Below are 27,919 nucleotides of genomic sequence, written 5' to 3'. Positions count from 1 at the left end.
GTTGACCAAACGTATAACCTCTATCTGTAAAAGTGTTTTTTCCATAGTATGTAGAAACTGGAACTCATATATGTTTTCTGAATCACCCAAAGCGGCGAGCATCAATCTCTGTAGGCCATAACCTAGATATCCCTCGTATAACGTCTAATGTACATACAATACGCACACAATGTAGTGAACGTAATGTTAGGTAATGAAAAGGTACTGGAACCGACTGTCTTAAAGAAATGTGTAACGAAATTGAAATATATATGTGTGTCTAAATAACGTCAAAATAAGGCAGAACAGTATAAAACTTCTGCATTCACTGATCAGCAACGCACGAGGAAAATACCTTTGTGGATATGCAAGGCCATTCCCTCTCCCACCCTACCAAGCCTGCCAGATAAAAAAGCTAAGACTTGTGCCGCGCTCCCTCACCTCCCCCAACCAAGCTGGCGTTACTTCAGAGAGTCAGAGGCCCCGGCGCCGCAACCAAGGCCACAGCCCACCACCTGTGTTATTTACAGCACGGTAATAAACCCACGGATGAACCCACTGATCTACCAGCACCCTTTCATAAATCCCACGAACCCCCCAAGAATCCTGACCCCGTGTAAGGACGACCCCCATCATTGAGACAAGACACAGAGACCCATCTATATAATAACTTCTAACGCAGCAGACAGACATGTATCATTCGGCCAAGGCCCCAGAGCCCCGTCCTGCGACCTAAAATACCGGTCAATAGGACACAGGTAAATCTCACCCCAATCGATAACCACCAGACCTCTCACGAGGTGCATTCCTCATGTGTTGCGTTTATTTTATAAGATAAGCTACAGAGCGATTTATTAGTGAACGTAAATGTCATTTTCTGAATAACCGCAAGGTGCATGGCCTAGGGCAAATGAGACAGGGAAGGTATTCGTCATTGTCACAGGCTGCCCCAGCATACCAACACCGCACGGATGACCTCAAGCCGGCCTGCCAGGCCCAACCCAACCCACGAGGCTGACCAGTGACGTCGTCTTGCCAAGACCAACCACGCTGCAGCAACACCTATAGTTAGTCGACGACACCCAATCCCAATTAACTTGTGCCCCCTATAGTGTTTAGGTGTTGATGACGTTTTTTGTATTAGAAATACGCCTGTCTTTGCTATTGTCAGACAGAGCGCTCTCGGAGGTTGCAGAGTTCTTTGCATGCCTTATTCTTGGATAAACTCCCATTTACGCTCACCCGCACTCTGTCTTGGCCTTATTCCCACTACGGGAGAGTCCTTTATTGTCTCTCATTGCGGGGAGGATCGTGCTGAATTGGGGGCGCTTCCTTTCAACATTTATGGTCAAAACTTTTAAATGCAGGATGCCCTATTTATATGATCTATTTAATCTATCAGTTTTATTACAATACTTTCATTAAGGTTAAATTAGCTACCGACGGTCGTCTATCATCATCCATTCCAACGATGACAGGATTAAAGCAAGGCTGCATCTTTGCTGCAATACTTTTTAACATTTACATCAATGACATAGGTGCAGCCTTGCAGGGGGTGCGATCATTTCCTCCAAAATTGGGTTCAACAGAAATGTCATTTAGTGATTATAGATAGAATCCTACTAGAGCTCCAGCACAAAGTAACTGCCCTTGGTAACTATGCGAATAAAAATCATTTAATTATGAATACATTCAAATCTAATATAATGATATTTCACCACCATCTTCCTAAAACTGGTTTTAAATATAACTGGTTATTGTGCAATAATTCACTTACCCAGACTTAGGTCTACAAATATCTAGGAGTAAACCTAAACATGCACTCAGCTGACCAGCCGAATAAATCAGAGCTTAAGGCGAAAATGCCATTTCTGGCTTTTCAAGGTAAAACATTACAACACAAATTTGGTAAATTCTCAATCATGCCAGTCAATACTTATTATAAGCGTAAAGTATGCTTGTTAATTACATATGGAGCACAATCTAAACTCTGCTTTATTTCACCTACATGGGATTTGCTGGAAGGTATATATTGGAAGAGTGTCTTATCCTTTGCTCTAAGTACTCCAATCTCATTAATAAGACATGAACTAGGACTACTCTCATTAACAGCAATAGTCTCCTGGCAAACACTAGCTGCCTATAGAAAATGCCTTATTGCCTTACTAACGGCCCATAATTTACTACCAAAACTAGGTTCACTTCTCTCTTTGACCTCATCGAGCCTTCTCCAGGCCTGGAAAATTCGGTACCAAATTCTTCTTGAAAAAGTGGATATTACACTTGAAATATAGAAGCTCCTGACACAGCAAAAACAAAACTTTGTTTGTGGGACTGGCACTCAGCATGGGAGTCATGAAACACGTATGTTGTTTTTAAAACCATTGCATATCTTCTGAAACCGTTACATCAAACCTCAGATTATCTCATTAAGTTCCCAGATTGTGCATATGACAATACACTTTTACATCATCGGTTTGATCTTTGGCTGACAAAACTGATAGAGGCAATTTATAACAAAAATATTAGAATAGATACTACTTGTAGATTCGGCAAACTCCCTGAATATCAAGAAACTCTCAAACACTTGATTACAGAATGTTCCTCTTTGACAATAATAAGCGAACATACATATTATAAGTACTTCAAAGACATTAGGGTATTTAACAAAGATCAAATGTGGATCTACATTGTTAATGCAACTAATACTTCCCTGAACATTTCAACAGTACAATTTCCTCTAAAATTAGATCTCAACTAAAGATGGTTATCACTATTACTGCTGTAGCGATGTATTCTCGAAAACTATAACCTTATGTATTTATTGCTTGTATAAATATGTATTCTCCTAATATACTTTATTAATTTTAGCATCCATCTTTATATAACTATGTTTTATATACTTATGCACTTGTGAGTTATCTAAGATCTGACTGTATATTTTGCACTTGATTTTATACATTTTTTACTGTTTTAGATCTTATATAACTATTGTTTTAATCATTTAATAATAGCAATGTATATAAGCCCTATGTTTGACTTGCATATGCATAATGACAATAATGCTGTATCAGTTATTCGAAAAGTACTATGTATTAATCATAACACAATCATTATGCTACAGGTTAGTTTAAGCACAGATTTTGCTATATTTGCCTAGTTAGTTTCTACCTACTAAATGTCAACATTTAAATAAATACTGTAATTATATATTGATGTATTGATGTATTGAAAAAGTTGAAATGTTTCAACTAAAATTATAGGCTAATAAAAAAATAAAACAATTATTGAAAAGGACTCATAGTTGAGAGTTAAACCATATGCTAGGGAGAAATGTACCAGACTTTCTTGATAAAATCATAAATCTACAGTACGAACAGTCTCAGTAAAAAATGATTACACTCTTCGTGGAAACACTTTTAGTTTGATACATGCCCTTTTGCCCAACTTCCTGATGTTGTTTTTGTTAGCTGGTTAATTATACCTGAATATGTCTTTTTTTATGTTTAATCTATGTCCTTAATCTGTTGTTGTGATTCTGTATGCATTTAGATACATAAGAATCGCAAGTGCTGTAGAAAGAAAAACAAATACAAATATCATATAATCATAGTCATATGTTACATGTATTAATTACAATACAGCAGTCCCATATCATGCTGTTAGAAAATGGTCCTGAGATTTGCTGATGGGTCAATTTTGAATCACATTTGACTAAGTTTTATAGTTCCCTGCACTGTAACGCTTTGGAAATTGGGCTCCGATTATAGTCTAGTTCTTCTTAACAGGGCGAAACAACTAAAGAAAAGGATGAAACATTTGGGGGATGAGGGGTAGGCGAAGGATTGCGATTATTGGGAATATTTAAATAATAACAGAGTAATCATCAAGCAGGCTGTGGCTCGGACAAGAGAAACATATGTTCCGGTCTGTCATGAAGACAAGGGAAAAATGACAACCCTATAAGAAAATAAGCTATAAGAGGTAGGGTATTTATCAGTATTTCACAGTAACCAGGGATGGGAACTACATTTTTAAGTGAGACTTGGTATATTCATCAGGGAATAGACACATACCTACCATCTTCGCGGCAGGGTGAGCAGTGAGTTTGTAACTATGTGCCACAGGATATTCACATGGTACCTGATGACCCTTCTAATGTCAATGTGACATGATCTGCTGTAATCCTGTGAGCATACATATTGTCCCCCTTGGTTGACTTTCCTTAACTGCCGCATCAGTACCATCAGTCATTGAATAAAAGTCTGTTTGTTGCATCCTATTTCAAAGAGATATCTCTGCGTCCTCTTCTGCCTATCTCTTTCCTAGTTTGTCCACACGACAATATTGTTTTCTTCTTGGTTTTTTCTTTAGTTTTCATCATTGCTTTCTGTTCAACAGTAATTCACTCTAAAGCAAAATGGCCCACAGCATGGGTAGTTAGATTCACATTTGTATTGCCGTCATGTAATGGTTGACGATAGCTCCCCCTTTTATTTCTTTTATTTTCCTTCCTAATTTTAATTTGCAAAAGTCTGTATTGTGTGCTCAAATACAATCACTGTGACACATTTAATATAATAGACATGCCAGCGATGATAACATTGAACTTTATACGATCTCCTGCCTATCACCCCTGACAATGTTATATATCAGGTCACCATAGCATTTTGTTATAATGAAGTTGGACGTTTAAGGCATGACTCAGGAGGCCACAAGTACATTTGACGAGCAGCTTCATTCGCAGGTGATTCGTTTACTACTCTTTAAACCTTTAAGTATACATAAGACCAGAGACACCTACTGTTCACCTCATTCATACACAGCCTAGCCCCAACTAACATCAACACAAATGCATGTATTCCCTCAACATTCTCTGAGCTTCACATGCACACAGCATACACCACCATTCTATCATTCACACACCACAGACAGCCGGACAGGCAGACCAGACCCAGCACATTTCTTGTAATTAGAGGACCAGCTTCAGGGCCTGGCTGATCTTCTATAGCATGGTTCAATATAGACTTATGTCTATCCCAAGATAATGTTATTGACTTTCCATCTATTAGGTAGCATAAGTTCTACACTGAACTATATGGAACCTTTCAGCTGATATTAAGTTTGGGTCACTTACTGGGTCCAATAGCATGTCCGATGACAAACATGAAGACACAGGCAATGCTGAGGTAGGGCATCCATGTCACGGAGGCCTGTGGATGACAAATCAACATGCTTCAATGCACAACATATCTATTACGCACCGTTCATTCATATACCTGAATCTCTGACCTCATCCTTACTTTTGTGAAAAAAGACTAGCCATGCACAGTTTACAACTAATTCACCCTACCTAGAGCCCAGAATGCTTCATTGCAAGAGTGAATGAGGACCAGCTATGTGATGTGTGGTGAGTGTTGTATTTTCAGCAAAGCCCTGTTTAAGGGAAACATACATATATTTCAGGCCTTTGGGTTCCCTTTTCTGTCCTTTTTCCCTCCACACCCTATGCCCCACCTCCCCCACCCAGTTTGGTGGCCTCGGATGTCACATGACCACAATCTTGCTACAAATAAGAGAGTCCCAAGGCAGTCTGTCTGGGAAAGGCAGTGAAAGGCAAAGGGTGATGCTTGTCTGCCTATTCATTGTGACATCCACACCCGGCCTTCATAGCCAACAATTCTACCATTGGGAAAGAGACAATGACTCAGTGTTTTTTGCTCCTTAGTTGCCCCAAAGTTATATAGCTAGACTCATTCTTGCATAGCAACATTAATTCTTGCACCACTTAATTTGTTGTTGCATGAACAAATTAATTGTTGCATAGCCAGATTAATTGTTGTACCAATAGATTATTGGTTGCATAACCAGATTAGTTGTTGCATTGCTAGATTACCTTTACTTCTTGCTATACTAGATTCATTGTTAGATACTTAGATTAATTGTAGCATAGTCAGAACAATTCTTGAAAAACTAGTTTAATCAGTGCACCAGGAGATTCATTCTTGTGTAGCCACATTAATTATTGCATAGTCAGATTAATGCTGGTGCCACTAGTTTAATTGTTGCATACCCATATTAACTGTTGCAGAGCCAGATACAGTATCACATCACTAGATTAATTGTTGTATAGCCAACGTTATAAAGTTGGATTCATGTTTACAGCTACATGGTTTTCTGCGCTGTTTGATTAATCACTGCACAGCTAGATTAATGGTTGCACTACTGGTCCACTGCTGTCCACCAGTACTGCATTCCTTGGTTATCACAGTTTACTTCTTGCCCCAAAAGATTCAATGCTGCATCCGTAGATTAATCAGTGCAAAACAAGATTCATTGTTGCACAGCTAGATTAATTTATTCTACAGCTAGACCAACTGTTACAGCTTTAGACGATCTACTATATTATTTATTGCACAGCAAGGTCAATTGTTGCAGAGGTTGCAGAATTGTTGAATAGCTACATTAATTGCTGCACCATCAGATCTATCATTGCTACACCACTAAATTACAATGACATCACTAGATTGACTGTTACTTCCCTGGAATATTTTTGCACAGATAATCATTGCACAGATTAATTTCTACATCGATGGATTAATTATTATAACAAAACACTAAATTGTTGCACAGCTGGACTATTTATTGACCAGTGAGAAGAATTGTTGCACAGATAAATCAATTGTTGCATCACTAGATTAGTTGTTATATGACTATACTTTGTTCTTTGGTTGCCCAAGATTAATTGTTGCACCACTAGATTAATTATCACATCACTAAATGATATCCTCCTCCACTAGATGAATTGTGCATCAGCTGTGCTCCACCCATTGGTTCATCCGGAATAATGAACTGTTCCACCACTGGAATCACTGCATTAATTGTTGCACAGACAGATTATTTGTTGTACAGCCAGATTAATTGTTTCAAAACCAGATTAGTTGTTGCATACCTATATTATCTCTAGATTTATTTGTTATCAAACCATACTCCATTCCTCGGTTGCCTCAGATTAATTGATTTTGCACCACTAGATTAAATATACTTCACTCTTATGCCATTGTTTGCATCACTAATTTCACTGTTGCATCACTGGATTAATTGATGGTCTACTATAGTTGCACTACTACATTATTTGTTTTGGACGTCATCATCGAGGAGCAGCTGTGGTGATGTCTCTCTTTGGGCAATACTCTTGGTACTCTTATTCAGAAGAGAATTGCCATGCATTTTTCGGTGCTGGACCGTCCTTCTAGGTAGAACCAGACTGATATGCAAATGAATATTTCTCCTCTGGCATAGCCCAAAGAGCTAAAATATTATGTCAGACCCCTTCCTGCATGGGCACAATCCTATAAAACAGGTTATTTTGCCTTATTTGTTCTCCGTAGAGGGGCTCTCAGGCTTCTGGGAAAAAAGGTGGATTTGTAGGATTTGTATGTCGCCTGTACACGACTAATACTTCAAGTTATGATATGGCATTTATAACACACCTATACACAAGTGTTTCAAGTTACAACTTGAGAAATGTTTAGTGGGTGGTGTTAAAAAAATATGGTTGGTACAGGGGACCCCTGTGGAGACCTTACATTCCAAGGTGCATTGGGTGATGGAATATTTACTAAGGAGTATCTTCTGAGTTCTTTCCTGCAGAAAGGGCTGACATCACTGCATTGCTATTTCTGTGACCTCCAGCATCATTTTCCAGACATAAACGTTTCTGTTGCGTGGTACTGACAGCCATTTTACTGTCCCAAATATTCAGCATGAGGCTCTCTTTTCAGTGAGCTGGGCCAATCCCTTCTATCAGTGGAAATAGAAGGCAGAAAGAGTTTATCTAACCCTGAAGCAGATTAACCACAATTGTCTAAGAATGTAGCTACAGCTGGCATCGTAAAGAGGAAGTGACTTGCGGTAGGGGGTTGTCACTGAATGTTTTTGTGGCAGAGGAGTTGCTATGGAGACAGCTGTCCACTCTGTGTACACCATCCTTTCCTGTAGTGAGTGATCAAAGGTAGCCTTCAGGAGAGAAAGGTAGCCTGGGCTTGGGTTTTGATGGGCCACACTGGGCTTAGTTCTGCATTGAATTCAGAAGGTTTTATTTGTTTCCAAGATTGGGATAAGAAAACTTGGTTGGCTTAGATTCGACGGTGGCCCTAAAGTAGAATTTGGCAGAGTAGTGGGTAGGATGCGTATCTGTATTCTTAATACCTGACCTACATCCCGTTCGAGGAACATTACTATCCAATCTTCCAGGTGCTATTTGGAAGAGAGCAAGCACAGTCTATGTGGGTCAGTTTCTGAAAACTGTAAATCACTGCAAAGGCATTTTTTTTAAACTGGTGACCTATCTTATAAGTGGTAGCCCAGGAATAATAGGCAGCAGGCATCGGGCTGGAGGGCGCATGCAAAAGGCACATGCATGCCTTCAAAGAATAATTCGAGTGTGTCACGGGCAAGCTGTGCTCATTTTGTGTACCATTATTTTCATCTATGAAAGGGACTGAGGTATGGGAAGCCAGAGGCCATGCCGGGGGACGATCCTAGTCACAGGAAGGAGATGCACATGCATGCAAGTCCTACATATTAGGTTTGTGATGTGCAGAATATGCTGCAATCCCCTCCCTTGGTACTCTATAAATCCAATCTTCCTGATGCGGGGAATGACGATGTGGGAGGCCCTGTTGCATCATAAAATATTTGGAAAGACACATTTAACACACATGCCCTTGCCTACTACGATTAAGAGAGAGGAGATGCACCCACCAGCTTATCTTGGGCACAAGACAATCCTTCCTTGGGAAAACTTGAGACAAACCTGAAAGTTAAGGGCTATGGTGAGCACCATTGAGAAGATGCAGCAGGTTCCGAAGCCCACCAGCAAGAGGAGTCTTCTTCCCAGAGATTCCACAATGAAGACCTGAAGGGGACAGAGGGTGAGGGAGAGGTCATCCCCAAACTAAATCACAGGCCGCAAGCACAAGAATCACCATGTCCACAGAAAAGGAGGCACTAATTAGAACACACACACAAACAGAATTCTCATTGGCTCTCAATGATGCTGGGGAAAATGTTTCCAGCAAACCTTGGGCTTTCTGTGCCTCTTGACCTTTTCACCTTTTGAAGAAATAAACAGGTTGTATCTAAAACTATATCTCCTGTGGCTAATGTCCCTTTTTCTAATTGCCAAGTTTGATTTAACTAGCATTTTAACCTGCGAATGCAACAGTCCACCCTATACTTCAGTTAAGTCATTTATGGACGTTTTTATGTCCAAATAAAGCATTAAACTTCAAAGAAATAGGATCTAGGAAGTCAAAGACATCCCTAAATGGCAGTGTCTGTAAAATTTGACTTACAGTTGTGAAGCCTCAGAAGTACTCTTAAACTTTCTGAAGGGCTTTTTATTTTCTTTGCACAGGTCATTGAATCCGTCCCTCTGCTCCGTATAACCAGATTAGACCACTTCTTAGTGCTCTTCTTAAATTGTGCAACTTTTTCTTCTAAGACCCGAAAAGCAGAAGGCTGGAGCAATCTTCCTGCCTTCTTATATAACTATTCTCCTCCATTTATTTTAGCATGAAAATTATTTCCTCCCAAAATATTTGTTGCCACGAAGGCAACAGGGATCAGTGACCAGGCAAAGACGGAAATGCGCTTAAACCTACTTTCTTTTATTGTGGATTGTTTTGCAGGGAGGCCAAAACAAAGAGGCACACCTGTAAATGAAAAGCAAGATAAACTGATTGAATCTTCTAATGCCAGATGGTACCTCCAAGTCGAACCTCAGGGCAGAACAAGTTCTGGCCAAACGGGTTACCACACCCTTCCTCCCTCTTCTTCTCGCTGTCTCTCCATGTGGGCTCAAACTGGGGCTTAAAGGATTTGCCACACTCCCTATAATTATGACAATAGGTTATTTACAATGTGCTTAATACTCTTTCTTGCTTGGTTTGTCAACGTCATGGTGAAGTGGTTCATGCACCCTTCCTCTGCGGCCTCCATTGGTTTCCTCTATTCTTGGTTCTCAGTCTTAGATTTAAGGGGTTTGAGCACCCTTTTTCTGCCGCTTTAGCTTTTCAGTTTCTCTACTAAAGCAACAGGGTTTGTCTATTTTCGGTTTTGCCAAAACTGAGTTTTAAGAGGGCCTTTGTCACTTCCCTTCATTATGGGTCAGACTTCTACCTTCATTACCACCTCTCTACTCCTCCTCAGGTCATGATCCTCCTCCTCATCCTCAGATGAAACCCAATGAGGTCAAAACATGTCTAGGGTTGCTTGTGGTCATGTGCTGAATGGATGTCACTGAAGTTCAGGCTGGACGTCCCCTTTTGGGTTGGGACCAAGCCTCATTTGCATATTCTCCTTCCCCTTTCTGTAATGACTTGGCAGGGTGAAAAACAATGGTTTTAAGGGTTGATAAGAGCAAGTGCCAAAGTTTAATAGTTATTCTAAACCTTTCCGCCATCACCTCTTTTGATTTTTGTAAGTCATCCTGAGTGGGACGGGTATGCCCAGATGTGGGTCCCGAGCCTGCTGCCCATAGAGATCCAAACTACACCTCACTGATTTTACCCAATGAGGCTGAAACATGTCTGGGGTTGCTTGTGGTCTTGTTCTGAAAGAATATGACAAAGCGGTTTGGGCTGGACTGCCTCTTTTGAGGTGGGACCAAGCTTGATTTTCACGTGGTCTTTCCCCATTCTGTAGTGGCTTGGCAGGCTTAAGAACAAGGGTCCTGAGGGTTACCCAGAGCAATTGTCAGAGGTTCAGAATAATTCTAAACCTTCCAAACATCACCTCTTTTGTTTTGTCCTTGACAACGTGCCACACAGGATTTATCCCTACAGGTCAGGCCCTCATCCCTATCACATGCCTTGGTCCAAGAGTGCTCTCTTGTGCCTTACTGATGTTGCTAGGTAGGACTGGGCACTTCCTCCTGATATTTACCTCCAACCTTCTACTGGGATCTCCACCCAACAAACCCCAGGATGTCTCCAACCGCTACCCTAATGTCTCCAACCAACATCCTGAGGCCGCAACCCAAAATCCTCCTTATCTTCCAAACCACCCTCCTCTGAACCCTGAATTCATTTTTGTACAGTTAGGAGAATTTTAATAAAGCACACTTTGGTGGCACAGATACAAGTGACCCCTTCACAATATTTATACCTCAACCAGCCGAACTTGCATTTGTTTGAAAATGCTTGGCTTTGTTTCACCCGTGACTTGATCTTCCATACTGGCTCTCTTTTGGCCCCTGCATTTGCTTGTATTTGGTCTGTTGGTTTTTAATCGTTTTGACATTTAGGTTTTTTGATGGTCAGGTGGCCTTTAATCACTTATACAATTCAGGTATTATGGAGCAATCTCTTAAGGAATGTTGAAGTGAATGTATGCTCCTCAAATGGGGGCTTTTAGGTGGAACCCAACATGTAAATATATATGTATATTTACGCCCTGGGTGTTGATGACCTATCTCCCCTATCCCTATGGGGATTGTCCTGGTCAGTGCAAAACGATTCTAATCAGGACCAGGGTCCTACACAAGGGCATGAAATACATTGCAAAGTCACTGTTGGTGTGGTTCCACCCTTTAGGTTGGGACTTTGTTGTGGTGCAAGGGTTATTTCAGAGCTATAAGGTCCCACCCTTGAGGGCTGGCCTCACTCCATGTGTCATCCATTATACTGCCCTTGGTTGCTTGCCAGTAGTGTTGCGCTCCATGACCCCCTGCACCTGTTGTCAGGGTCTCTCAGTGGGACCTGTGCAGGAGGTCAGCAGAGCTCTATCCACTTCTTGGGGCAGCCTTCTTTGGCACTGCCTGCACACCAAACCGGAGCCACTGACTGATGAACCAGTAGCGCCGAGCCCCCGCACAGCAGTCCCTCCACACTTCCTGTTTACAACAGTCTACCCCTCTTAGCAGGGCCAGGCTATCAGCACAGGCCAGTTTCACAGATAAGAGTCATATCAAGGCTCACGAAACTTTCACATCCGCAAGAAGCTCAAGGACACACTACAAGCAAATTAGTAAGCCACCATTTAGTTAGATACTTAATGATTTTGTGCACAATCTGATAGGCTGCAGGCTACCCTTAGCCAGTACAAAAAGTTCTAGGGTTTTGTATTTCCACTTTTATATGGTACTTAGTGCATCTGTTGGCCCAGGTGTTGTAGTCCAATCAATGTTAGGGTGGTCCCATGTTCGATACAGTTGTTTAAGGCCTGATAACAAGTTTGGTGGTACTGGTAAAACATGCAGTATTTTTGAATATCATATTTTGTTAGCACACTGCCAAAGTAAATGTTTTTCCTCCACACAAAAGCATTACCACATATCTCAATACCCATTCGGGATTGCCACATGTCTGCAATAAAGTCATATGGACTCCTTAATTGGGAATAACATAAGGGTCTGCGTGACTGTTTGTCTATATTACCAGGTGCAAGACCTCCAAACTCACAAGGAGGCCCTTAATGTGGGGCATATTTATCGGCAGTAAGGTGGAGGATTTACCGCCACCATTTTGCGGGAGGTAAATCCTCCATGCCAAGACCAAACTCGGAGTTTGGAGGAGTGGGAAAAGTGGCAGTAATTCCATTACCACTACTTTTTTACCGCTCTGCCACACTCGGAATGAGGCCCATTGTCTTCTTGTCTGCCTTAGCCTGTCTCAACCTACTCACATGCAACTTCTCTGTCCAGTTACGCCACCCACTACATTCTTGTTCCCGATCATTGTACCCTTGCCTATACTAGGTTTGTACATGATCATTGCAGTTGTGCCCGTCACACGTTCCGTTAGGGATTTTCTTATAGCACGTGCCTAGTTGTGCAATCTGCCTTTGGACCCTGTATCTTGTGGAAAGAGTCTGTTTTTCTTTAATACTGTGTGTGCTAATCTCCTAAATATGGGCCTGTTTCAAGAAGCCCATCTCACTTCGTATCAAAGGGGCTTGTAGGTATCTGGCTATGTTTTTACGCCTTCTCCAAGTTGCTGTTAGATGGGATCTGGTTGGAAAAGCACACGTTGGGCCTCATTACGAGGTGGGCGGTAAGGGATTACCGGCACCGGTAAGGGCACCGGTGCCGGTAATCCCTTACCGCCCTACTACGAGTTCCCTTTGCGGGTCCTCCCTTAACGCCTGGTTTTACCAGGCGTTAAGGACGGGACCCGCAAACAGACTTTGGAGCTAATAACGGTACCGCAATTTGTGGTACCGTTATTAACGCCTTCCCCATTCCCATCGAGCCCTATGGGGGCTCAAATGGGAATGGGGAAGGGCCCTGGTGAATGGGGAATTACTGCCCCCACCAACCTTGGAATGGGGCGGTAATAGCTCCATTCACCAGGGCGGAGTCGGTAAGGATTTGGAGGCAGCCATGGCGCTAATAGCGCCATGGTCACCTCCAACCTCGTAATGAGGCCCGTTGTCTTATACTATTCCATTGAGGGCATCAGGGCCCTGCTGACACCACAGCGGTGTATAGAAGAAACATCTCTATAACCCTTGATTGATTGATTGCTATCTTTCAATCACTGATCTTCCTGGTTGTTCTTGGTAACTCATATTTCCCAATGGGTCATGTTTGTTGCTTGATTCTTGCTCAGCTGCTCAGTAGGGTTGTTCAAAGACTGACGTCTGTTTGCTATATTTCATAGTACAAGGCCAGTGAAAATACAGGGGAACAAAGAGGTAATGCTCTCCTTGCTTACTAGTAATCACTATCAAAGTGCTGAATGCATTCCCTTCCTCATATTCTTCTGTGTGGCCTGTATCTTCACCATTGGTGTTCTGCATCAGTAAATCAATAGAATTATTTGTGATTGGTCAGGGCATTTTTACCTAGGACAGGGAGAAATGCTTAAAAATGTTTCTGTCCCCTTTAAAGAGATATCTCGCTTGCCTGATCTGTTTCTTGAACATGACACATCCTCATATTATAAGGACGGTAACGAGGAAGAGGAAGACTTAGTGTAATGAACATTATTCGTAAGTGATCAGAGTGCTCCCTGCTAGACCAAAATTGCATTCCAGAGTCACCATAGAAATAGAATCCATATGAAACATAGAATGTCTGTTCTGATTCTGCAGTATCCATAGTATGCTTTGAGCTCCTCATGTGCCACTTTCTTGTGCCAGCAGGGTCTTACCTTTTTCACCAGCTTCCAGTGAATGTGGCAATTCTGACTCATCAGAGAATGTATGCATCGGTTCACCAGTTTGGGTGTGTGTGGGGTGACGCAACACACACACACATGCACACTGCCAACCACAGCGAATATCAGACCCTCCACCCACAGCCACTCATACGTGCAGTAGATATCCACCTACAGGAAGGAAGTACCTACCGCAGCAATGGTCATGACCACATTGACAGACCCGGTTCCAACGGTCACGTATTGGATGTTGCCCTCCTCAATATTTGCTCTCCGGTAAATATCATCTGCATAATAGTAGATCTGAAAGAAAAACAATTCTCATTGTCGCTAAACAAGCCTCATTGTGGGCTGGACAAGCAGAGAGTTCCAAAGTAATCACAACAAGCAGTCATAGACAATGCCCAGAAACAACTCAAGTCACTTATTGTAGATTTAGATGACGCTCTTCATAAAGTTAAGAATTATCCTCCTAAAATTGGACAACAACAGATAGGATGGTTATCCCATGCCGATGACAATGTCATTTTTGAAAGGATCCCCACCGGATTGCAATAGAGTCTAACCATATTGCATGAGTGTTCTAAGGAAAACTACTCATTACTTAATTAAAAAAAAAAAAATTATGGTCATTGGTTGGAGGAAAAGTTAATATAAGATTTTTAAGTGGAAATTGGAGGGAAATATTATTGATACATTGAAACGCTATATGCATCTGGGAACCCCAATTCATGACTCCTTTGATCATAGATTATTGGCAGTGGCTGTTAAAACTAAGGTCATAAAGACATTTAATATCATTCAGTCCTTTACATCTCATGGTGGCGGTTACTCTATTGAGGGACTACTCAGACTATATCAGGCAGCATTGCCCGAGTGCCTTAAATGGCCTTGGGATATTGCTCCATAATGAATCACATTGGGTAAACATATTGGAGAGCAAGCTTTGGCATAGTACTTTGGAGTTTTTCCCCACAACACCTGTTGAGGCAATATACACATAATTTTACTATGCAGACCCGCATACAAATACGCTGCAGTTTACATTACCTCCAAATGATTGAGCAATGTAAGGAATGAAGATTCTCCATATTTAGAGTACAAACAAATATTATGTCTAGAAGGTCCCACAGTGATGGGAAAATGGCTGGAAAGTATAAAAATTGTCCATCAGTATATTGGATTTGTTGCAAATGACCAAATTAACATCAGGTTGGATATAAAAGAAATAAAACGTAAAGTTGAACAATGTCACTGAATAAAAAAACTGAATATTTATCTAGCAAATCTACCTACTCCAAATATGCTTCTCCATTAGAATACCATTTACATATATTTAGAAAGTTAGAAACTCAAAGGTGCAGCATTTTATGAGACTACGTTTCGAACAATTGCCTATTCATGAACGTAGAGGAGCGTGGATGAAGATCCCCTGTGCGGAAAGACTTTGCCGTATTTATAATACTAGTATTGAGTCCACTAGAAATGCACACACTTTATGTTTGAAACTTGAGAACATAAATACTAAAGGCTATTACAATTTTGTGACAGATCTCAGAAATATTCTGAGTGACCAATTTTTGTCTCAAATAAACTCTGGGGAAACCTTGAAATTGAATTATGCTACGCACTATATATGGGAATTGATTTTAAAACAACATTTGAATACTGATGAGTGATTAGTAAGAATATTATACACTTTAGTGTTAATAGATAATAATTTTATAGATTTTAAAATTGGGGATATGAAATTATCTATGAATCAAATGATTTTAAATGTGTAATAATATCCTCCATTTACATTCTAATATTAAGGAATGTTTATAAAATTTGAATTAATCCTATTGAATTGTTTTAACTGAAATAGGATACGTAATTGACTTTTTTCGGGTGCTACCTGTGATTTAACAATGGTGTTGTATTGTAGTTTGTGAAAGTTACGTTGTATGTTTTATTTTATAGGTTAATGGTATTTTACCAATAAACCTAAATAAAAATATTTTTAAAAAACACAAGTCACTTCTTCAACTCTCTTTCCAAAGCTTGGGTACTCCCCAGGCACAGCGCTATCATTCACCTAAGAAAGCACCATCACATTTACCATTCTCCCTTTAGATCTGGGGACTATCCTTTTAGAAGCCTCAACATCAACCTTGCTTCAGATCTGGAGTGTGAGGAAAAGGGGAGTGGGGGCTGGCCATGTTACTGCTAGAGCATGGAGGCTCCATTTGCAGTCCAGGAGACTACATTTCCCACGATTATATGGGTGTTGTTGCACACATGGAACTTGCTATAAAGCCCCTACCCGGCCCGTGCTGCTTGTTGGTGATTTTGGCATCTGCAGGCACCGGCAGGAGTAGAGCAGAGGGAGGAACTCAGAGGAGGTCGTACTTGGAGTGGCTGCATGGAACGAGGGACAGGAGGAGAAGGCACCGGTAAACTTACTTGTGCCTTGAGAATCAGCACCGCTCAGAATGTGGGTTCATCCTGCTTCACGGCATGTTCTACAGAGCCTGGGGAGGAGGCAGCGCCTCCCCCAGGTCTCAGTTAAGTGCTCCCTTGTTTGTTTTACTGGCATCTGGGGAATAGGGGGTGGAGCTCTGGGCAGACAACGCTGTTGATAAGGAAGGTTTCTCCTGACATACAAAACATTCCTAAGGCTACCCAGTAAAAGCATATAAATGCTCTTGGTGGGTGTGCTCAAGGACATGGGTCATGAGGCACACAATGTTTGTTTGTTTCAGCTTGCTATGGCACGCCTCTTTGTAACAGTTAGGCAAGAGACTGAATGGTCAGAGGGGTATTGAACATTGGAATACTTCTCTGCCTAACATAACTACTCTGTCATGTGGTCATGTGTTCAGCAAGCACCCAATTGTTAAAAGGTTATGCTCATGTGTCTTGTACCTGTGTTCATGTTATTGCTTGTCCAGGTGTTCCTGGTGCCATGTGCTTTTGTTAGTAGCTTACCAGATATGCTATGATTTACTGAATGTTTGATTTTTTAATGAGAGAATAGTCATAATCAAGAAAGGGTGTGATCAGCTTAGTAGGAGTGGGTAACTAAGAGCTAGGGGGTCAGCGACGCAGGAGGCTACTAGGTTTGTCATAAATGTTGAATGTGCCTTTCCTTACTCCCCACTACTCATCCATTTATGCAAGACCCTTACCCTCAAACCGGTTACCCTACCACCCCCTTCCTTATCCACAACTTCTCCCTAACCCTCTTCTTCCCATTGGCTGCCTCAAGATAACCTGTTAACTAGACATCAGAAGCCTGTGCCAAGCAAGGTGGGAGGGGCCATCTACATTTGGATTCCGTGCAGTTGTGAGATACTCTAGGGGTGTGACATAATCACCAACCCCCAAATTGGGAAAATAACACCACCTAAGCCATATGGAGTCCCCTCCACCTTTAGCAGAGGTGCTCAAGGCACCGCAGGAAAATTAGGCCAAATTGTACAGTCTTGGCAGGAGACAAACACATTAAAGATGCAGTTAAGTGGGTTCATAGCTCAGGGAACACCACTTCGGGGGAGTGCAGCCATGGCATCTGCCTCAGGATCCCTGTGGAGATTGAAAACAGTGGTGGTGCAGCAGCATTTGGGTGTACCTATGGCGGCACCAGAGAGGTTATTGGGGGATTCAAGAACATTTTCCACCTTTCTGACTAAGAGTAAGCTGCATTTTTTGTTTAAGCCGACAGTGTTTGAGTCAGCCCAAGCGCACACAGAATTTGTCATATCATACTTGTCAGGGGATGCAGCGGCTTGGGCCAGTCCATTGGTACAGAAGGATGACCCGATCCTATATGACTGGTGGGAGAGGTTTCTGCTGAATTCGCACGTTTGTTTGATCTCTGCAATGTATCTTTGGCACAGGATAAGGTATTGTTGGCTCTTCAACAGGGGACCAAGGATTTGGTAAAGTATGTGATGCAGTTTAACTGGTTAGTGGTGGAGACTGCTTGGCCTGGACCAAAACAGACTGTTCTGTTTTTATCAAGGATTGAGGGATGAGTTAAAGGATGCGATTGCACATGTAGAACCCCACACAAACTCATGTAGCGCGTTAATTGATTTGGCTCTGAGACTCTATCACTGATTGAGTGAACACAGGGGAGAGAGAAGGAGGACAGCAGGAGCACCATTTGCTAGGCTGGACAAGAGTAGAGAGATTGATGGGCGTCCGGGAGTGATCAGGGAGAGCCCATGCAGATTGGTTGTTTCCGGGGACCATTGTCTTCTGAAGAAAAGGAAAAAAGGAGAGCTAACAATTTATGTTCATACTGTGGAAAAGCGGGGCATTATATCAGGTACTGTCCTAACACTCCAGCACGAAAACTGGAAAGGAAAAAGTTGGAGGCGGGAAAAGAGGGGGCTCAGTAAGTGAGGAAACGACTACACCAAGCCTTAGGGAGGAACAGTTCCCATCATCAGTGGCTGACACAACATAGCTCAAGGCACCACATTTATACCAGTTGGTAACCCTAATTTTCTCCAATACTGGAGAGACACTGTTTCTACCATGGTGGATTCTGGGGCTACAGGGAATTTTCTTGACATCTCGTTAGCAGCCAAGTTGAGACTACCTACTGTGTTGAAGGGGGCGAAATTGAGCCTGTACAAGCAGTTGATGGGTCATGTTTGACATCTGGGCAGATAATCACACAGACCCAGAGTGTGACGATGAGGTGTGGGGCAGGACATGAGGAGACTATTGCATTTGATTTAATAGCAACTCCCCAATTTGGGGTCATTTTGTGAGTGCCGTGGTTAGTGACACATAACCCAAGCATTGACTGGGGGGATAGGACATTGACATTTGAGGCGGAGCATTGTGGATCCCACTTGACTGATGCTGGGGGTCCTGCAAATTTCCTGGTGGAAGGGGTGTGTTCGCTGAGCAATATTGTGGTGGTGACCACCAGTTTGCCTGAGGAGTATTGCAAGTTTTTAGGGGTGTTTGATAAGGGAAGAGCATCACAGTTACGCCCTCATAGACAGTTTGATTGTGTGATCGATCTGGAGGCTAATGCTAGACTTCCTTGTAGTCAGATTTACTCACTCTCTGAGAAGGAGACTCACCATCTGCATGAGTATATTTGATGAAATGTTGGCTTGTGGGTTTATTCGTTATTCCAAATCACCTATTTCGTCCCCTTTATTTGTTGTGTCCGAGAAGGAGGAAACTGATAACTTGCATTGATTATAGGGCATTAAATGGGTCACCATCAAAAATAGGTTTCCACTGCCATTCATTTCTGTCTTGTTAGATCAAGTGAAGACGGCTAAGATATATACAAAGCTGGACTTGAGAGGGGCCTACCATCTTATTAGAGTGAAGGAGGGCGATGAATGGAAGACTGCTTTTCAGACCAAATTTGATCTGTTTGAATATCTGGTCATGCCTTTTGGCTTATGTAATGCTCCAGTGGCTTTTCAACATTTCATGCAGGAGGTGTGCAAAAGTATTTGTATTTATTTTTTATAGTTTACATTGATGATATTTTGATTTATTCAGTCTGTCGAACAGCATGTTCAGCATGTAAAGGCGTTGTTGAGAAGGTTGCAGGAGTATCAGTTGTTTGCAAAGTTGGAGAAGTGTGAATTCCATACTACTAGAGTGGAATTTCTAGGATTCATTTTGACGCCTACTCTGGTAGTCGTGGATTGCAGGAAGGTTCAGCCAGTAACCAAATGGCCGCTACCTCAGTGTGCAAAGGACAGTCATTAATTCCTGGGGTTTGCTAACTTCTACCTCTGGTTTATTAAAGACTTCTCAGCTACTATTACGCCCATTACACGCCTGCTAAAGCAAATTCATGTGGGACACAGAGACAGAGGAAGCTTTTGAGAAGTTAAAACTAGCATTCACTCAGGCGCCGATTCTGCGGCATCCAGATCCCGAAAAAAGTTTCAAGTAGAAACGGACGCCTCCAACATGGCAATTGTGGCGGCTTTGTCACAGGCAGACTTTGAAGGACTCATGCATCTGGTGGCCAATATCCTTTGCAAATTGACAAGTTGTGAGCAGAACTATGCTGTTAACGATATAGAGCTCTTAGCCATTCAAGATGGTTTCTAGGAATGGGGACACTACTTGATGGGGGCACAACATTATGTGGTGGTAATTACTGACCATAAGAATTTACAATATTTAAGATCAGCCAACACCTTGAGACCCCGACAATTAGGATGGTCACAATTCTTTGAGGAATTTGACTTTGTGGTCACTTACCGTCCTGCAATGGAGCAATGGAAAGGCTGATGCTCTGTCTGGGTAGGAGAATACAGGAGGACATTTCCAGGTGGAGCGAAGTAACATACCAATGGATAAGATTGTGCGGGCAGTAACGAAGGTTATGCCATGTGAAGTGTGCAAGGGATTTCCTAGGAAGAAATGGCAGGAATGGGTGAGGGGATGCAGGACGAGGAGCATTCAGGATGGGTTGCCCTATCAGAAGGGGAAAATGTTTCTCACCACGGAGTCTTGCAAAAGAAAGCCTTGTTTTGGTGCCACAACTCCCATCTGGCAGTTCATGCAGGGATATGAAAGACTCAAGACATGTTGCAGCGTTATTTTTGCTGGGATGGATTAACTGTTGATGTTCGTGATTATGTAACACAATGTGAAACCTGTGTGAGATTCAAGTCCGATCACTTGAAAAAGGCAGGATTGTTGCAACCTTTACCCACCCCAGAAGAGCCTTGGACATACTTGTCTATGGATTTTGTTACGGGACTGCCCAAGGATGGGATGTTTGATACAATCTGGGTGGTTGTGGACTATTTGACTAAGCAGGTGCGTTTCATTCCCTGTGAAGGAATTCCGAGTGCCGGAATGTTGGCTGAATTATTTTTCCAACATGTGGTGCGGTTGCATGGGTTACATAGAACTATAGTGACTGAACGTGGCTCCCAGTTTACATCCAGGTTTTGACCTGCCTTCTGCAAGATGCTCAGAATCTCCGGTGCCTTGTCCACAAGTTACTATCCTCAGGTGGACGGGCAGACAGAGAGTTAAACAAAATATGGAGCAGTGCTTGAGGTGCTTTTTGGCGGAGGGCAGGTCATCTTGGGTTAGGGCCTTGTGGCTAGAGCAAGCAAGACTCATTAGGGAAGTCCCAGCAATTCTGTTTGAACGGACAAGAATGTAAGAGGTTGCCAGAGGAATTTCCAGCACATGATAGAATACCTGCGATTACTGAACTTTTGGACATCAGGAAAAGGGCACGCCAACATCTCGACAGGGCCAAGTTGGCTTATAAGAAACAGGCGGATCGGAGGAGATGGGAGAGACCTCAATATGCTGTGGGGGATCGTGTTGGTTGTTCACTCAACATATCAAGTTGTCCGGGTCTCGTAAATTCCTACCTCGATTTAGTGGCCCTTATGTCATTGTGAAATATATTTCTGAAACAGCTGTTCATTTGCGGCTTCCTCCTCATATGAGGATCCATCGTGTTTTTCATGTTTGTCTGGTTAAACCCGCACCTCCTGGTGTAGCTACACAGAAGTCTCCCGGGGTGATGCGGGATCATCAGGAAGAGTTCGAGGTGCATCGCATTTTGGACTCCAAGTGGCATTGCAAGAAGCTCATATATTTGATTTCCTTGGTAGGTTATGGTCCGGAGGATGACTCTTGGGAGCCTTCGGATGCTGTCCACGCTCCCCACTTGGTAAGGGCATTTCATCTTGCTCATACGGACAAGCTGGGTCCTGGAAGGGGGCCTGGCAGAGGGGGTAATGTGAGGAAAAAGGGAGTGGGGGCTGGCCATGTTGATGCCGGAGTGTGGAGGCTCCAATTGCAGTCCAGTAGTCTACATTTCCCATGATTATATAAATATTGGTGGGCACGCGTCTGCACATGGGACCTGCTATAAAGCCCGTGCTCTTGTTGGTGATTTTGGCATCTTCAGGCACGAGTCAGGGGAGAGCGAGGCGATGAACTCAGAGGCGGTCGGACCTGGAGTGGCAGCACAGAATGAGGGACAGGAGGAGGAGGCACCAGTAAACTCCTGTGTGGTGTGAGAGTCAGCACTGCTCAGACCACGGGTTCATTTTACTTCACGGCATGTCCTACAGAGCCTGGGGAGGAGGCAGTGGGCCCCCCCAAACCGCAGTTAAATTCTCCTGTGTTTGTGTTACTGGCATCTGGGGAATGAGGGGTGGAAAACGGGTGGAATGGAGCTCTGGGCAGACAACACTGTTGATAAGGAACGTTTCTCCTGGAACACGAAACATTCCTAAGGCTGCCCAGTAAAAGCATATGAACGCTCTTGGTGGAGTGTGGCCGAGGACATGGGTCATGAGGCACGCAATGTTTGTTTGTGTGAGTGATGCAGCTTGCTATGGCACGCATTTGTATAACAGTCAGACAAGAGACTGAATTGCCAGAGGGGTATTGAACATTGGAATACTTCTTTGCCTAACTCAGCTACTCTGTCATGTGTTCAGCAAGCACCCACATGCTAAAAGGTTATGCTCATTTGTCTTGCACCTGTGTTCATGTTATTGATTGTCCAGGTGTTCCTGGTGCTATGTGCTTTTGTTAGTTTCTTACCAGCTATGCTATGATTTACTGAATGTTTGCTTTTCCATGAGAGCAGAGTCCTAATCAAGAAAGAGTGTGCTCAGTTTAGTAGGAGTGTGTATCTAAGAGCTAGGGGGTCAGGGAAGCAGGAGGCTACTAGTTTTCTCATGATAAATGTTGAATGTGCCTTTCCTTACTCCCCACTACCTATCCTTTTACGCAAGACCCATACCCTCAATTCGGTTACCCTAACACCTTCTTCCCTATCCACAACATCTCCCTAAACCTCTTCCCCCCATTGGCTGCATTGAGGTAACCTGTTAACTGGAAATCAGGAGCCTGTGCCAACCGAGGTGGGAGGGGTCAACTACATTTGGCTTCCGTGGTCAGGAAGGAGTTGTGAGATACTCCAGGTGTGTGACATGGCGAGCCGCCATTCACATCCTCCTACATCTGGATTCAGGATCTCACGATGCACCATTAATTTATGCCACTCCTCTCAGTCATGTCTGTAGAGTAGATTTGGTGTGTATTTTGAATTTGTATTTGTTGAATAATCAGCTGTCATTTAAAAAAGAAATTACTTGCAAAGTAGGTAATAACAGAGTGCAGGTAGACCCAGGGTAAAGTGGCTTTACATAGGGACATTATTTGACTAAGTGATGAATCTCAGGTGGGTTGGGGGTAAAGGTGAAAACATACAACAGGGATGGGGATAGGAGGACATCATATTTTCTTTAACAGTGACAGCCTAAGGCCAGTATTTACACATGTACAAATTGCATAGAGGTGTCCTGAGGGCAGACTGCAGGAGAGGTGGGTTGGGTGTTTATTTTATTTGTATTTATTGTTTACTTGTTAGGCTCTTATACAGCAAGTAAAATACTGTTTCACAGGGGGATGGAAGGTTTTGTGGGGGGCTCCCACCATCACTAGCAGGTGACATTTGAGCCCTGTTTTGAAGAGTCACAATTAAGAGATGGCTTTGATGGCTGATGGCAGAACATTCCAGTGGGGTGGGGCAAGTAAGAAAAAAATAAGATAAATCAGGAAGAGGCATGGAGCATGCCGGGGGCTGATAGGTTTTGAACAGTCGAGGAGCATAGAGTTCGAGTGGGAGAGTACAGTGAGATACAGCCAGCTAGGTAACGGGAGGAGGGTTGGAGCGGAAAGACCATGAATGGATTTATAGATGAGTAGCAGGAATTTAAAGAAAGACTGATTTTGCATTGACAGCCATCCAGCTTGGTGATAGCAGGTACAGTTGGAGGAGTATCTGGGAAGGCTGAAAAGGGTGTGTGTTGCAATGCTTAGGACGTTGTTGAGGGGAGCATAAAAATAGCAGGCTAGACCAAGGAGTAGGCTTGCACAGTAGTCCAGTTTGCTGAGCACAAGAGTAGAGATAAGGTTGAGTCTGGCATTGATGGCAGTGACCATGATGAACAAGAAGAGAGTTCAAGGTCAGTATCAAAAAGAACCTCAAGGTTGAAAGTCATGGGAAGCTGCAGGCACACCCCTCATGTCTACCACTCTCCCCCGAGTACTGTTTTCAATGCTCCAGGCACACCCTTGGCTTCAGTCACCCTCTCCTCGATACTATCTGTAGACTTTCTAGACAAACTTCACTTCTAACTGCCTCTCCTGTGTGGTGTCTCCAGATCCCCCTGGGGAAAACCCTTAATTTCTGCCAATCTCAACTCAGTGATGTATGTAGACTCTCTAGTGACATCCAATTACTAATGAACAGTAGTCATTTGTTTGGTGTGTACGAAGGAGTTTTGTTTTGGGCGCAGGAAACTAAATTTATGTGGAACTGTTATGATGTTTCTGGGGCAACATTTTCCTTCAGGTGCTCAGAGCTCATATTTTGCGGGGTATATGCACTCATGTAAATGGGGCCTTTGGAAGAAATATGTTTTCTAAATGGTTCTTTTAAAAAAATAGAGATTAAAAAACAATTGCAACCTGTCTTTCGGGGGACAGCTCTGAATCTATAGAAAATCCCAGATATCTATGAGGGAAGTGCAAGAGCCAAAGTAGTCTGGCCAAAAAGTGTTGCGCAGATGGTAAGTGACCAGTGAACTATATTTTACTGCTGCCATGGGTATGTTTCAAGGAATTTGTGATGTTTCAATTGCTGGTGGCAACATTAGAAGGAGGAGACTTTGGTGTCAAGGAAGAGAGTGTAGGACCTGCTTGATGTTTTTTTTAATAAAGAAACAAGAACCAGGTAAGGGTGCTGTCTTGTAAACCCACCCCTCAATTCATTTTGCAAGAATCATAGGATCAGTGGCGTCATAGAATACTGATAGATGTGAAAGAATCAGGGCCATAATAGCATCCCATGGAATAGAGTGGATTTAAGATGGCGGCAGTGACCATTTCTAGGCTCTTCCCTTGTTGAAAGTCTGATTGGTCTGATGGCGGCATTGTTGGATTCAACAACGACTTGGGGTTGGTGTGGATAATAACTTGGTCAATGATCAGTGCGAGGTAAAGAGGCTGTGAGATGGGGCAGCAGTTTGATTATTGCCAACATCAGCATAAGGTCTCTTGAGAAGAAGAATCACAACTCTTAAGTTTAAATGTTGGAGAACAATTCCATAGGCTGGGGGGAGTTGATTGATAAAAGATTTATTTAACATGGAGCTTTTATTTGACAGAATAAAGATTAAGATGGATTAAGGCAAGATACAGTACATGTATTCCAATGAATAAGAATGAGTTGGCTAAACTTCCAAGAGGCACACGGTGAAAGAGAGTATCAGAAGTTTGAGAGGCATTGGGGATTTAAGGCAAGGTACATATGTCAGCCATGATATCATCTCTGAATTTATAAGTTTTGCTGGAGAAATAGAGAATTAGCTCTTCACATAAACTTAGTGAGAGGGGTATCATCAAGGCTAACCAGGCAGAAGACTTAAGCTGGTTAGGAATTGCTTCTTCACAATGAAAACATGCCTCTTACAGTTTTTAAGATGCCGCTTTTTGGTAAATGTGTCTTTAGGTGGAGTCCAGAGTGCTATGACCCATAACTACATATGGGGATGATGTTTAAATTAGGCTGTGTAGAAGTCTGGGTGAGGGCATCTGGGATGGCAAGCAGGTGGAATAATGAATTAATGGGCATGCATACACAAGCCGGTTGAGAGTCTTGTAACATCTACATGGAAAGGTACAATGCTTTCTGGCTCAAGATGGAAGCACCCAGGTAGTCTGTAAAGGCCATTTACAGACTGGCTGGTTTATAGGTGTGTATTTGAAGTGAAACACTGGTCTAAAATGTTTGTGATGAAACCTAGGATAGGCAGAAAGGTCTGCAAGAAGGAGAAATGCTATGTAGGTAATTTGTTATGCTAAAGATAAATGTTCAAGTTGCCTAGGACCATGAGGTGATCACTTGCTGACTTGCCTGACTTATGACATATTGCACTGCTCTGTTAGTTTTCAGTCCAATTTACGGTTGTACTGAAACTTGCCATTGACTAAGTAAACAGCTGAAATGAAGCTATTGCGGGCAATACTTTCTGAAATACTCACTCGAAGCCGAAGTCCACTTTCTATGATCAGCTATATTCAGCCTGTTTGAGAGATGATAGTGAATCACAGAGAGCATGGAAGAAGCTAGCAGGTTACAGACTGCAGAAGCCAAATAATCTCTTTGATTAGTGGCTGCTGCAGCCTAATGAAGGAACCAGATTCAGGAATTAAAAAGTGAAGCGAAGGAACCATGTCATTCACTCCTTCTGCCAGCAGATATACAGTGCAGTAGATGACCAGAGTGCCAGGTAAGTCCACCACTGCTGTGTTCATGTCTCCCGAGACCTGTATGCCTGCAATCCTCTGATCACAGGGGGTCCAGGACCTGATTATCTGGCAGTATCAACACAGTTCCTGGTACTGGCTGTGCATCCACACTCAACATTGGGGCCACTGTGCCTACCTCCTAGGTTTCTCCAACACTCCTTCCTTCCTCCCTTGCATTGACCAGGGGCCACAAGGCCTGACTCTCAGGTGGCCCCAACACTATTGTTGATGGTCGCACTTCACTCAATGGACATTTGTGCCCCCCTGCCAACACGCCTGCATTCCATGGGCCACTGGGCAAGGCTCCCTGGTGGCCCCAACATAATTACCTGCATCCAGCTAGCATGTTTTTTGAACATCATGAAATGCATTTTACTGTGGCACTGCTGGCATGAATTGGGACACAGCCCTCATGAAATGCAGAAATTAATCTTGCTGTGGCGCTCTGGCATTTATTGGGGGCACAGACTTCAGGAAGTGTCCTACTCCTGACCTGGGTGTATTTGGCACCTCCTCCTACCAGTGTGGATAGTGAAAGGGTTTTCAGCATAATTGGAGATATTTAGTTGGGATGTCGTTCTTTTTCACTCTTATCCCGTAAACATTGGAACTCTTTAAACTGGTCTGTTAGATTCTCTTTTACTCTCTCTTTGTCCCACTCACATCTAAAAAAAATGTCTTACTGTCCTCTTGATGGTAATCTCATTATGTCATGTAAGATTGTGGTTCTATGTGACAATGCCCCAAGCAAAATGTAGTCATGTGAAAATGAAGCCAGCAAAAAGTTGTTTTAAGAAATTTAGACATTCAATACAATCAATGAAATGTGTGAACATGTTGACAGTAACAAGGTCACCAAAAAGCTATTTTTAAATACACCAAAGAACAAGGCTGTAACCCTAGTAATGACCCAAACCTTTAATAACACCTGCCTTATCACCCAAACTCCATTCTTATACCTTCCCCTAACTCGAATTACTACTCTGAACTCTTACAGAACACTAGCCCCTCAACAAAACCATTTTATGTACATGTCAAAGAATCTAACTGCACCCTCATCACCGCTCACCACAAATGACATAACTCTAACCCAGGCCCTTGCTCTTATCCTAACCTTAGCCTTTCCCTAACCGCAACTTTACCACTAACCCTATTGCATACTCTACCCTAACCCCTAGGTTTATCCTAACCCCTATCCACGCCAACATCACCAGCCCTCCCCAACTTCCCGGTCCCTTTAACACCCAAAGCATCAGTCTATTAGCATTAGCCTTACCATAACCCCTACCCTAACACTTACCCTGACACTTAATCTACCGAAAGAACAAAGCCAACCCTAACATCACCTGCCCCGAAGCAATCACCCTGACTCTAACTCTTATCCTAATTATAACAAAAATCTTTACTCCTAGTCCCTACCCTTACCATAGCTC

At 42.7% G+C, this 27,919-nt stretch overlaps 1 protein-coding gene across 1 annotated transcript in view; it reads right to left on the bottom strand.

Annotated features, from left to right (window-relative positions):
- The window catches only part of SLC2A5 (solute carrier family 2 member 5), a 307,480-nt gene that overhangs the window by 117,352 nt on the left and 162,209 nt on the right, over window positions 1-27,919 (bottom strand). The window contains exons 9-11 of the mRNA XM_069610031.1: window positions 14,337-14,447; window positions 8,798-8,899; window positions 5,117-5,192 (exon numbers count right to left, since the gene is read on the bottom strand). Coding sequence (XP_069466132.1) covers window positions 5,117-5,192; window positions 8,798-8,899; window positions 14,337-14,447 — 289 coding nt within the window. The remainder of the gene's footprint in view (window positions 1-5,116; window positions 5,193-8,797; window positions 8,900-14,336; window positions 14,448-27,919) is intronic.

The sequence above is a fragment of the Ambystoma mexicanum genome, chromosome 8, assembly GCF_040938575.1.
Source record: "Ambystoma mexicanum isolate Mex_15411 chromosome 8, UKY_AmexF1_1, whole genome shotgun sequence".
In the NCBI taxonomy this organism is placed as follows: Eukaryota; Metazoa; Chordata; class Amphibia; order Caudata; family Ambystomatidae; genus Ambystoma; species Ambystoma mexicanum.
Note: the sequence above shows the minus strand (reverse complement) of the source record. Positions and strands in the feature narration are given on the sequence as shown.